The sequence below is a fragment of the Trachurus japonicus genome, chromosome 15 (genome assembly GCF_045865225.1).
Source record: "Trachurus japonicus isolate A0001 chromosome 15, Traja_1.0".
NCBI lineage: Eukaryota > Metazoa > Chordata > Actinopteri > Carangiformes > Carangidae > Trachurus > Trachurus japonicus.
The window spans coordinates 25,570,055-25,583,224 of record NC_140921.1 but is presented as its reverse complement, the minus strand read 5'-3'; the positions used below and the strand labels follow the sequence as shown (position 1 = coordinate 25,583,224).

The 13,170-nt window shown below is 41.1% G+C and overlaps 1 protein-coding gene across 3 annotated transcripts in view; it reads right to left on the bottom strand.

Annotated features, from left to right (window-relative positions):
* macrod2 (mono-ADP ribosylhydrolase 2) overlaps positions 1–13,170 on the bottom strand; it is a 394,808-nt gene that overhangs the window by 16,597 nt on the left and 365,041 nt on the right. For 2 of the 3 annotated variants that reach the window (XM_085800747.1, XM_085800748.1), the window contains exons 10-15: positions 13,060–13,098; positions 11,326–11,385; positions 5,763–5,801; positions 5,294–5,338; positions 3,648–3,806; positions 2,904–2,969 (exon numbers count right to left, since the gene is read on the bottom strand). In XM_085800747.1, the coding sequence (XP_085656873.1) occupies positions 2,904–2,969; positions 3,648–3,806; positions 5,294–5,338; positions 5,763–5,801; positions 11,326–11,385; positions 13,060–13,098 (408 nt within the window). Of the gene's footprint in view, positions 1–2,903; positions 2,973–3,647; positions 3,807–5,293; positions 5,339–5,762; positions 5,802–11,325; positions 11,386–13,059; positions 13,099–13,170 lie in introns of all 3 variants that reach the window. The other variant, XM_085800746.1, reaches the window with a different exon arrangement.

Below are 13,170 nucleotides of genomic sequence, written 5' to 3'. Positions count from 1 at the left end.
ATAAAGAGAAGACTCAAAGAGACAACACTTTTGTCATAGCATCAGATTTATCACACTTCTTGGCCACTGTTAGCATGCTGGCGACGTTAGCTCATTTCTAAAAAAAAAAAGGTGATGTCTGAGCTGAGGAGTCAGTCTGCCCTTGACAAAGAATGGAAAATAATTCAGTAAATCAAAGATTCATTATTAAATTGAATGACTGGCTACTTTTTAATTAAATATATGATTTTATCCTACAAAGAGACAAAGCCCATCTCCTGTTGATGTTGTTTGTGCAGAGACAACATCAGGCTGCCAAGAGGGTGTGAAGAAAGGAAAACAGAATTTAAGAATGAATCCAAAACATATATCACCATCTCTGTTATTTGGGCTTGCAGATTACAACTTGTGACATTGTAAAATAAGGTATTGTATAAGACTTAGTGCAGAGGGAACACACACTCATGAGTAGGTGTATACATGTACGTATGTATGTGTGCAGAAACCTAATATTCAGCTGTCCTCAGATTGTTTGATTCATTACTTATTCCTCCCATTATTATGAGCCATTTTATTACTCCTTTCAATGAAGCAGATTTAACCTCTATGGCCACGAGCAGGCAGCCTGATTACAGTTATTATTTTTAATAATGGGTATTGGCTCCGGAATCATTTGGTCTTGTCCTCTGAATAACTGGTTACGCATGGCTGAGCCGGGCAGTGTTGGCCTGCATGAGATTCAATATCCGAGACGGTTTGGGTCTGCACTCTGTCCAAGGCCCTGCTCCTCTATACAAAATGCAATCTGCCTGCAATCAGGAATGACACTGCTGTTTACCGCTTGACAGTGCCACCGCACAGCACATGGCCCATGGTAACCCTAGACAGTGACAGGCACTGGCGGGCACAGGCAAGACACAATCAACAGGCTGGAGTGAAGCTTTCCAGTGATGGAAAGCCTGTAGTGATTGTAGGACGTATTCCAGTGGCTTTTCACGAGAGGATGGAGGAGGCTATCTGAGATAGATCTATCTGGAACGCTCACTCTCACCCTAAATTAATTGAATGTCAGTCAAAGAGAAAGTGAAATAGAGGTGAGAGAGTGACTGAAACCTTTGTGTTAGTGAAGTAGTGGGGTTAGAGAGGCAGGGGCTCACAAATCAAGCCCTCAACTTCTCCAGAGAACAACCTTAATCAGTGACTGTGTGAGCCAGCAAAAATGGGGATAATAAAGACAGATTATTCCATGCGGTCAAGGGAAAAAACATAAATGAGGGCTACACACCCAAGAGTAGAGGTTAGGTAATATTAAAAATAGCTGGCTTCTCTCCAAAAGGAGAGAGAGAATAGAGTTGAGACAGCCCAGTTAAAAGAGGGAAATAAAACAAACTGTACTAAATATATCTAAGTTGTCTGTTTTAGGGTGTTTATCACTCTAAATATTGTATTTTCTTTTGTCCAAATGATTCAGTATTTTTCTTAACAAGACCATCAATGTGAAAGAACATTTAAACTCTGGTCAAACAGACATGCAGACTGTCTGGCCAGTTTGTTGTTCCTGCTTGAAACGTACATTACATTACAAAGACAGGTCAAAAAAATATACAGGCTAAACAGACAACAAAAGAAGGCAATGGTATTTCCTTAAACACCTGTGCACTTAGTTTTCTTCAAACGTTACTCGCAGAAGAAAGAGTATGTGACTGGTTTCAGCACACATTCATGGATTACCACACATTAGTTGCAATATGTAACATAATAATTTATTATTATTATTATATTTGTTTGGCTGTAACAAAGATAGCTTGATAGTTTAATTTAATTCTTCTGCAAATCATATTCATTAAAGAGCCCCCGAGGAGTTTGCTTTTGGTTATAAGACAGTGTCATATTAATGTGGATGAATCTACATTACCCACACTTGTTAATGGGTCCATTTTCGATAAATATATTATATATTCATTTTTTTGGGCTTTTTTTAATTGACAGGATAGTTCAGAGAGAGACAGGAAATGGGAGGCAGAGAGGGGGGGGATGACATGCAGGATAGGGCCACTCGATGCAGGATTCGAACCGGGGCCGTCTGCAGTGAGGACTATAGCCTCAACACATGGGCCAGGTGCTCTACCAACTGAGCTAACCACAGCCCCGTTTTGTCTTTGCTGTAGTTATTTTGTTATTGGTTGGCTCGCCCAGCATTTCCTAGTTTTGGATCGTTAGTTGACATCGTTTATGGACGGAACTACGACGGTATCTGATCATCTTCGAACCTCCGACTTTCATTCTTGATTAATGAAAACATTCTTTGCAAATGTTTTTGCTTTCATCCGTCTTGCGCCGGTCCAAAAATGTAACCGTGCGCACGGAGGCTCATGGGAAATGTAGTGTGAAAACACTTCGCTTTCCAAAACTCCTCATAGTCCCTTTAAATAGTCAACTAAAACATTTCATATCATGAAAAAAAATAGCTGCACAGGCCTGTAAGGTACTGGGATGGATGTATTAAGGAGAACTGAATTCCTTCTTCATGGAAGGTGTCACATTCCTTCCTATGAAAGTTTCTCACTGGGCACATCTGACAAAAAAGTTAATTTAAGAATCAGCTGTGATGTTGCTTTGCTGTGTCCATGTGTGATGCCACTGGAGTCTCCCTGCCATGCCTGAGGACTGCCTGTTCAAAGTGATGCATGGGTGATAAAATAGATCCTATGAACCGAGGCTGAAACTGATTCCAGAGGAAATCTAGTTTGACAGACAGCAGACAACAAAAACAACGCTGACCACACTAATTTAATACACAAGTATACAAATACACTAAACTGCACGCAAACATTGCATTGATTGAAAACCAGTCAGTCAGACTCTCAATCTGGTCAAATCAAATCATATCAAATCAAATCAAAACCAAGCAAATCAGATCTTGCCTTCCATCTCCACAGTAGACTTGGCGGTGTCGTCCTCCTCTTTCTTTGCAACAGGCTTCTCTTCCTCTGCTGGAGAAAGGAAAGCAAAGCTGTGATGCTTGTTACACTCCAAATTGACATGACATTAGTGCTTTTGCAGACAGGTGATCGCACCCACACGTCTGCAAGAAAAGCAGCCTGACCTACTGTCTTCAGTTAGATCAGCGTCGTTAATGTGTTTATGTGTGAGTCTGGCTGTCTCGGTGTGTGTATGTGCTGTGTGGACTGTGAGGCTCCAGTGATAATATTGTATGTCCAATCTGTAATACTGCACGCAATCTCAGCTCCAATTCCCCCTCACTTGGTTCTGCTTATTCTGTGCAGAGAGATGAATTTGCATAAATTCAAAACACTGACAGGAAGAAATAAAAAAACACTCTAGCATTGAAAACCCTTATTGTGCATTTATAGTGTTCCATCTCCCAACCATGTAATTTAAGACTGCTGGTAAACCAAAAGAAAAGTGCATACATCTATGTATTAATTGTGTTATGCTGACATTACATCAAGGGTTTCACCAATGAAGCTGCCTCGCTCCTGTTTGTCTGCCTCTGCTCAGTGAATCATTTGAACAATAAAATGACAAAACATCAGACAATCACCTGAGTCCTTAGCATTAATATCTGTGACTGACAACTTGTGTGCCTAAGGCTTTTGGATGTAAAACAGTAACAGGAAGTTCATGTAGCCTTGCAATGCAAATACCTTCTTTTTCTTTTTCTTTTTCTTCGTTGTTTTTATCATCGTTAATGCCCTTATCTTCAGCTATGTTGTCGCTAACATCCATGTCATCTGGTTTCTCTTGGTTTTCCTTTTGCTCCGTAGGCTTCTCTTCATTTGGCTCCTCCTCTCCTAAATTCTCCTCTATAGACACACAAACATTAAAATATCAAAAAGAGGTACATTCTGAAGCATTAATCCTGACACAGGGAGTTAAAACCTTCACGTTAAATCCTGTAACATGGCAGAAAAACAAGCCCCTACTTTATTACTGTAGACAGAAATCCCTCAGAAACATTTTCACACCAACAGGTGCTTCGTTCCTACTAAGACATGGGCATCATCAGGAAAGAAGAAAGAACTCCCAGACACCACCATCCACCTTCGTTTAATCGTAGCACTTTATTTAGACTTTATTATATGCAAATTCAATTGGAGATTACTTCTGTCTGAAAGAGTTTGGGATGTAAAACTTGCCTGTAATGGCTGGTATTGTAAAGGAACCATTTTATTTTATCAGTAAATAACTTGTATTTGCTGAGGTGTGGTTTCTAAAGTCTAAAGGGAAATTATTGTGCTTTTGCTACAATGGGTATATATCCTAGGTATTAGTAGTTAAAATAACAAATCTGACCATAAAAGGAGCAGCACAAAGCAGAATGAGAAGAAGGAGTCTTTGGTAAATAAAAATGCTAATAAAGGTTCTGTGCAGGTTGGGTTATAAGGTTATATTTTACAAAGTAACCAAGACCACATAATTGAACAACATATTGATCTGTTTTCACCTGCAATACGCACACACACACGCACACACACACACACACACACACACACACACACACACACACAACACACACACACACACACACACACACACACACACACACACACACACACACACACACACACACACACACACACACACACACACAAAAAGACAAGACAAGAATGATGCAACTGTTGCATTTTTGGCTGAATTAGCCTGCAGGTGTTGTTTTTAAACTGTATATCTTTGCTCCTCCTCGGTGCTACCTCTCTGTTTGTGTCTCATGAGAAAGAAATTACATATCTCAGGTCTTGGATAGCATCCCAGGGCTGCATTTGCTATAACTCTCACAGAATATCTACAAAATTCATGTTCAGAGAGGCTTTATCTGTGAAATCTTTGTCAATGGGATGGGATTTGAATAAAACAAAAACAGAGGAGAAGCGAGGCGCTGCTCACTGCCAGTATGCAAATTCAGAATCTTAATTATATACCAGCAGCATAGAGGATATTCGGAGAAAGAAAAATGGTCCTAGCTCCAAGTTAATGGTTGCCCCTTTGTAACACACACATACACACACAGTTCACTTTAGGCTCTCTCTGTCAGTACAATAAAACACATCAGAGTCTCGGGACTTGTTATACTGATGCATTTAGAGTTTTTTTTCTCCTAGTTACTGCTAACAACACTGATGGGGAGTAGATCTTTAATCAAACTCTGAGCTCAAGTGAAAACCAGAGCAATGAGCTGCATGTCGCTCAGCTACTACTATTCCCATCTCATGTAGAGATACAGTAACAGTACCATCAGTCTGCACGCCTCCTGTCTGAGCAGTGAATGATGTTGCTTGACTTGTTACTGTACCTGGTTGACTTGGCATCTCCACATCTTTTTTTCCACCACAAGCATCTAGGAAAACAGAGAAAGGATTCAAAAGAGTGGAAAACATTTGAGTTCATTGCCAGAGCCTGGAGTTGAATTGACTTGGCTTTTGATATCACCTCAAACAGCCTTTTCATTCTATCTCTTTGTGTAGCATTGTCTTTGTACTGCAGTATGAGAGCAATGGAACCACAAAGACATGCATAAATTAAGTGACAGAAAAGAAGGGGAAAAGAATGTCACTTCTAAAGCCATACATAATTGAGGGATTTCTTTGTTCCAAGCCTGTGTGATAAGAGTACGTTTTTTAGTTGGAGTAGTGGCACACAGGATGGAAAGACTGAACTGGAGCGAATAGGAAATTCAATTTTTGATGACAAATGACATCAAGAAGCGCTGGTAGCGCCGAGAGGCTCAGAACATGTGTTAATGGTCCGTAGAGCTACATTACCATTGTCACCCTCTTCTTCATCACCTGTTTCCTCTGTACCTGAAAAGGGAGGGAAAGGAATCATCAACCAAACACAAGCATGCATGGGGATAACGCCAGCCATTAATTCTGAAGAACAAAGCTACCAGTCATTCTAATGATCACAAACTGTTCAACTCGTGGAAAAAGATTCGTCTTGTGGGAGCTGGCATCACATTTTAAAACAGCAGCGTCTTGTCTAGCTCCTCTTTCACCAGCCTCACCTCCAATATGTCATTTCACATGGAGGGGGTTTCTTTCATATGTCAATAAAAAAAAGAAGCTCATACATGAGAATGTTTTTCTTGTCCATGTGCTAATAACATTTGGGCAAATTATTAATTTATTATTATAAAAAGTGAAGCTAGTTTGTTTGCTTTGTTAGCGTTAATTAGTTTTAAGCTTCAGTTTTTAAGGCTTAAAAACAGATAATTGTCAAAGTATATCTTAGTTACAATGAACAGATGTGTGGCTGTGGGCCTATAGTCATGCTAGCAGTTTTGTCAGGCTGTAATTAGGCACAGCGGTGCTTTTGAGTTAAACGCTAACATTAGCATCCTAACATGAATACAGTTAAAAGGTGGAATTATGTGAAAAGGTAGTATTACTATGGTGTTAAACATAAAAGTACTGACATTTACCATTGTAGTGCACAGTGTTACTTGTAGTAATTACAAAGTTTAGCTGGGATAGGAATGGCATTTGTGTTTGGTTATTTGGTAATGAACCAAAATGTCGATAGAATTTAATCAGAATGATATAATGTTATTCTATAGTATTGTACATTGGAGAGTATATAATGAAACTACCCAACTATCAAAATGTCTACTGTAATACAACAATAAATGTCTACTGTAATACAACAATATTGCAAAATTTGTCAATAATACTGTACAGTATGTGCAAAAGACAGATTTTAATTGTGACATAAAACAACTTTAATCCATGGATCACATCTGTTACCCCCAGCTTCTTTAACGTTATTGTCACTCTCAGTAATTCTTATGCAGACACACACACACACACACACACACACACACACACACACACACACACACACACACACACACACACACACACACACACACACACACACACACACACACACACACACACACACACACACACACACACACACACACACACAAATGACATTTGGGACAAATTGAGTAAATGAAAGCCATGACACCAATAAGAGAACATGCTCTACAATGGCTATTGTGTGCAGCTTCCATAATTGCTTTTTTAACAAGCTGCAGAGAGAAACCATTTTTTCATATCTATGCAATTTTACCCTGCACTCAGAACAATAAAAATGCCAGCCTCTATTAAATGGGAAAAAGGCCAGTTCTAGCAGGGCTGCATGTTTGTCTCAAGTGCCTCTGTCCGTCACAGAGAATGCTGGTGACACACAGTAGATGGCAATCCTTTCTATTAATCATGACTGGCATTTTGAGATGGAGCCACAGACAGGGGGCTGAAAAGAATACTTCATTGGGAAAAACAACTTAAGATGAATGCTTCGCTCGCTATGAGGTCACTCTAAACCTTTCTTCTGCGTTTAAAAATTATCCGTGGCTGTTGAATCTGTCTAAAGTGATCCCAAACAACAATATATCAGATACGACAAAAGGCTGAATGTAATTTCCTCCTTGTTATTTGATCATTCGTGTTTGGCTTATTGAATGGAGCAGTATTCAATTTGTGATAAAGGATGCTATACGGGCCAGATTGTGGGTAAACACACAGATACGTGCACAGAGCGGATAACAAAAGGTTCTGTGTTGGGCAGATGTAATTTATAATGGCTTCAAGTGAAGTTCAATTAGAACATTGTCTAGTCTCCCCTAAGTAAAACCAGCCAGCGTCTCCAACCGACTGCTCACTCATGTGCTGCAAACAGCAGGTGGCAGCATTGTCACAACTTTACTCTCCCTCATACTCACTGTACTAAACTGTCTTCACCATGAATCAGGGTTTGACATACTTCACACAGAGGAGCTCCAGCCAAAGTCCACACCTCAGCACTGCTAGTGTCAAATCTCCCATGAATTCCACTTTCAGAAATATGGTGAAGGCATGGGGTGAAAAAGCAGGACAGTGGAGGTATTAGCTGCACTTGAAGTGGAGGAGTGACAGCTCTGGAGTGTTTTGTTGAAAAAAATCTCAGTCTCACACACATAAATGATTTATGTCAACATCAGATTCAGAGGTACAGTATCACAAAGTCATTAAGAATTTAGATGCTGATATTCAACCTTCCCGTGTGTCCTACTTGCAGGATTCTTGAGTAAACACCAGCTACAGATAATGTTTTGTATTTCTGTTTAGTAGGAAGTAAAAGCAGTATTTCATATTCAGTAGTGAATAGAAATGCGGAAACACACTCACACACACGGACACACACACATACACAGGCACACGCACATGCACACACTCAGTCTAGTTACGCTATCTCTTCCCCCAGCCCTGTCTCTCTTATTCCTTCCATTAAAGCCAACTGGAGCAAAGCACAAAAAAGAAAAAGAGAAAAAAAAGGGGGAACTTGAAAAATTCATGAGACATGTGTAAGGAAAAAAAGGCTCTGAGATGACCAACAGCTATCATTCAAAGACCTTTTGCATGTGAAATGTGTGTTGGCAAGCATGGTGCAAGCGTGTTTGTTAGCGATGCTTGACAGGGTGCCAAGGTGTAAGAGATGGCATCCCATGGAGAAGCTCACTGTCTGTCCACACATATGGTTATTAATCTGGAAGTCCATCCACGCTCTGTGCCGTCCGTCTCTCACCGTCTCCCCCTCTCTCGTCCTCAGGTCTTTCCCAGAAAAAAGCTCAAGCATGCCAGGCAAACAGACCCAGCCAGCCAGGCATTGATTTCTGGCTCAATGTTCACATTTTACTGTGCCCTGTGACATCCACTAATCTTCCTAATACCAATCTGATATCAAATAATAGACACTGTGGGGCTGTTTGCCAGCTCAGGTGCGCCCTAGAGAGGCCACGCTCCGACCTGGACCTCTGCATCTCGCCCCATGCCTGTCTCTTTTTCCTTCTACGGCTCGCAGCATCTGCATGCTGTGCTTCTGTTTCATGTGGATTACATCACAGCATAGCTCATCACACGCATGCAATCACCCACACACACAGACACACACACACAAACTTCATCAGTGACCGCTTTTTGTGCAAACACACTACAGGGTTATTTGTAGTTGATGAAGGATTGTACAGTATATCTTCTTCTTTTTTAAAGACGAGTTGATGTGCTGTTTTCTTTCACATCTGAAATCATCCCCACATTTGTTTTCAAGTCAATATAGTTTTAACTTTACACAGCATTTTAACATCAACATGAACGTTTTGTAGATTGATAGGGAGGGGGCTGCTCAGAAAATGTGCCCACTGTCATTTATTATTTCCATAACATTTTTCTATTTACTGTACCCACATTCTATTTTTTTTTCTCCCATGTTTTACCGGCTTTCTCTCGACTTCTGTGACTAAAATGACATCTGGTTTGTTACCGACGGCTGTCTGCCCGACTGCAGGTGAATGCAGCATCAGTGTAACGCTCCATTCCTCCTCACTGCGTTACCACGGTGACTTTTCACAGACGCCACCTCGACCTGAGCCGACAGCTCCGGTGTCTCCGCTGAGTTTCCGTGGTTTCCTACCGTCACGCTGCCACTGAACGTAAAAACATGGCGACACGACATGGCAGCCAGCACCGAGCTTACCCGCTCCATGTAGATATGAATGATATGAACGGCTGATTCAGAGCTGAAAGGAACACTTCAGTTTGTTGATGGGGGGGATTACTGATTAATGAAAAACAGACTTTTGAACGAAATAATCGATTTTTGTGAATAGATAACAGGAGAAGTTACACAATGTCCCTTTAAGTGCATAGAAAAGAAAATAACAGTAAAATAAAAAAATATATTTTGAAATACCACTAAAAAATTGAATAAGATGAAGTAAATCTAACACAGTCAGACAAGGTATGATGGGAGATGTGTTTTGTTGTTGTCTGACACTCAAAAGAAGACAGAGGCTACTGTGTTGTTTGAATGGTTAGTTATACCACAGGTGACCTGCTCCTTTGTCCAGTTGGCTGTTTGCGTTCATTTTGTACTTTTTACTAGCAGTTGTTGTGTGTAGGACAGAGCAGCCCTATAATTATCTTCACTTCACTGTAACCAGCGTATTTATCGTGGAACAACAGTGGAGCAGGGCTTAAGCTTAATGTTCTCTCTTCATCAGTGCTGTGGCTAAAAGCCCCTCATGCCTGACCTGTGGACTGAGGAGAGACAATCCCCCCGAGGAGTGTGATGGATGTGATGGATCACTCTGAGGCACATTGACAGACACACTCCACCAACTCTGCTGCAGTGTAATTTATTCTAAAAAGTGCTCCACATATTGACTATCACAAATAGATGACCTGCTTTGCTGGCTCTACAGACAACCATGGTGAAAAATGGTGTGTTTTTTGTTCAAACGAGATCTTACACAGCTGTACAGATGTGGGATGAGACCCTCAAGCGTCTCATTGTGTCCGTCTCACGTACAGTTAGCTGACAGCGTGCTTTTGCAGCTCGTGTTTCCTCTAGTCTGTGCTATCCTGACATCTGAGTGTTGTCTATGATTAATCCGTCCTATGTGCTATATCGAACCAGTCCTAACCTTTACAGTGGAGGCAGTACAAAATCATTCCATTCTCCTCCTGTGAGAGAGGTTGTCTCAAGGACTGAGTGTTCCCATGCTAGAAAGCTGTGCCAAGGCCTTTTGTGAATGGATTAGTTACTATTAAGCTGCCGGGCCTGATAAATTAGGATTTATAAAGATTATTACAAAATACTTATGCCCTCCTAATGCTGGTGATTGAATTTGTGAATCATATTGAATTACTGCTGTGGATTACGGAAAGGTATGTTGAATAGGCAGTGGGAAATGACTTATTGCGCTTTGTTTAACAACACAGTGTGTATTGACGCCCTTGAAGTGACTGTGCTATCTAGTCCAGCCTCTCTCAATCAGCGAGAGGAGCCGCTTCCCTAAAGAAAACAACCGTGACTGCTATCTTCAAAAATTCCCTGCAACCTTAAGGCTTGAAGACAAATGGATGGTGTACGATTTTAATTGCCTACTAACACCCTCCAGTGTAAGAATCTAATTATCTTTGGTCCATCGTATCGGAGAAGCCTATAATTGTTTCAATATTACACATCCAAAGGGGCTGAAACTGCAGAATAGCCAGATAATGGCTTCTTAAACAAGTTTGCCTCTAAGAAAACATTCTTTTAAAAAAGACCAAGCTTCATCTTGTATTCATTTCCCCAAAGAGCAACTTGGTACCAGAGAGCAAGAGATTACTGACCAAGAACACACTCCATTACTTCATGCACACAAAACAAATATTTCTGTACACACATTTCAATAAACAATGTTTCCACTGTATTTGAAATGTTTGAAAAATGCAATCCTCATTGATGACAACACACATATACGCTCACATACACACACATGCACACACACAGACATACCTCTGTTGTTATCCTCACTTTCTTCCTTGGGGGTGGATTTCTTGGATGGTGATGTATTATCTATGAATCAAGAAAAAATACATAATAAGAGTTATATAGAATATCAGAATATACATTTTTATTTACCCAATTTAGGATGCAGTGTTGTCAGTCTGAACTGTTGATGGTGTGAGGAAAAGAAAGCTTATGGCATCATTGCAGCTCCTGTTCTAACTTGGCCGTTGAGTCTCGACTGACCACACTATAAGAGTCTGTGGGAGAACTCCCTGGCTTTTGCGTTGTTTGGTTTTATACCTGCCTGAGAAAAGAAATAACACCTGTGAGAGGAAAGGGAAGAATGCGAGGCTATGAGACCGAGTCCAGAGCTCAGTCTGGGACAAAAGCGCTATTCCATGTGAGAATGGCAGTCGTTTGAACCTTTGAATCAGCTCCAGGCTGCACTGATTCAAACTCTGGCTGATGGAGCAGAATAAAAGGCCAGATCTTGGCTCTGGCGCAGAGGCCCATCAAACAAGGCCAAACTGGACCGGGGCAGGGCTGGCACGATGATATAACAGAGCTAGGGATTATCAGGGTTATTTCAGTTGGCTTGATATGGTCTGATGCTATGTTATTATACTGTATGCAGCATAAAATAGCTGGTGAGGAACGTGACAGGAAACAACAAAGTCGCTCAGGCGCTAACAATGGGGCAAACACACAAATGCCCTTCCTCTAAGTCAAGTCTTTAGCCATTACGCGCACATTGTTTCACTCTGGAATATCACATTTTACAGTGCACTTATAAAACAGCCCTTTTATGTTCACCTAAAATAGAATCTCATTGAAAACACAGATGCGTGTAATTGGCAAATCATGGGGGTGACTTTGGGATGAAAAACATTTTGATAGCACCCTGGGTTCTACATCTGTGGTAATCTGAAGACTTCCTTTGACAGACAGTAAAACTAACATTGTTCTCTGCTTAGTTGACTGCACGTGTACTTTGACGTCTTTGAGGGACGATGCAGTTAGACCCTGGAAAGCCCCTGGTCCAAACTCCTACGCACTTGGAAAGAAAACTCACCATCAAGTGCTTTCCAAGACCTACTGTACCTTGGAGAAAACTGCTAGAGGCAGTACATTTTATCAAACAATTCATAAAATGACATTTTTTTTGTCTGCCGAGGAGAATTGCCGCTACTCTATTGGATCTTATTGTTCCTGCTACTCAAATAATACACACACTTCCATGAGGTTTTCTGTTATTGCTTATTCAGGACAACAGTGCACAGACAAATGTCAATAGTTTATCCGATAAGCAGTATCTGGGAGTTTCAGGCCGTGTGCCAAGATGGTGTGGTGATAAAAGCATTATACGCTGACAGTTGTGTTTGTGCCATCGCCATGGCGCACACGCGGCGCAGGGACGCAGCTCTGCTGTTTCTTTGTCACTCACTTTCGGTGGTCTGGAGGCATTGTGCCCGCGAGCCAGATGAAGAGAATAGTGTTGGGAATTAGCTGTGGATGTAAGCTGTTGTTCAGTAATGTGCCTCACATGAAGTATTTTTAACTGCGAGGTGTCAGGCCCTGGATTCAACTTGTCACCAAATGACTAAACATTCAATTTCATCGGCTGCATAAAACCTGGCAAATCACTGTCACCAGCTGAAGCTACGCCACTCATTCAGCCTCTGTGTGCTTTAATGGAGGTGTTAAGGTGAAAAGGCAACCATGAAATATTCTGTCACTCACCTCCCTTCTGCTGCTCCTCGGTAACCTCCGTGTCATTGTCTGGCAGAGAGGGGGGAAGACAGCATGTCAAACCATGCTATTCTATAATGTATGATACAATGAGTCATCACA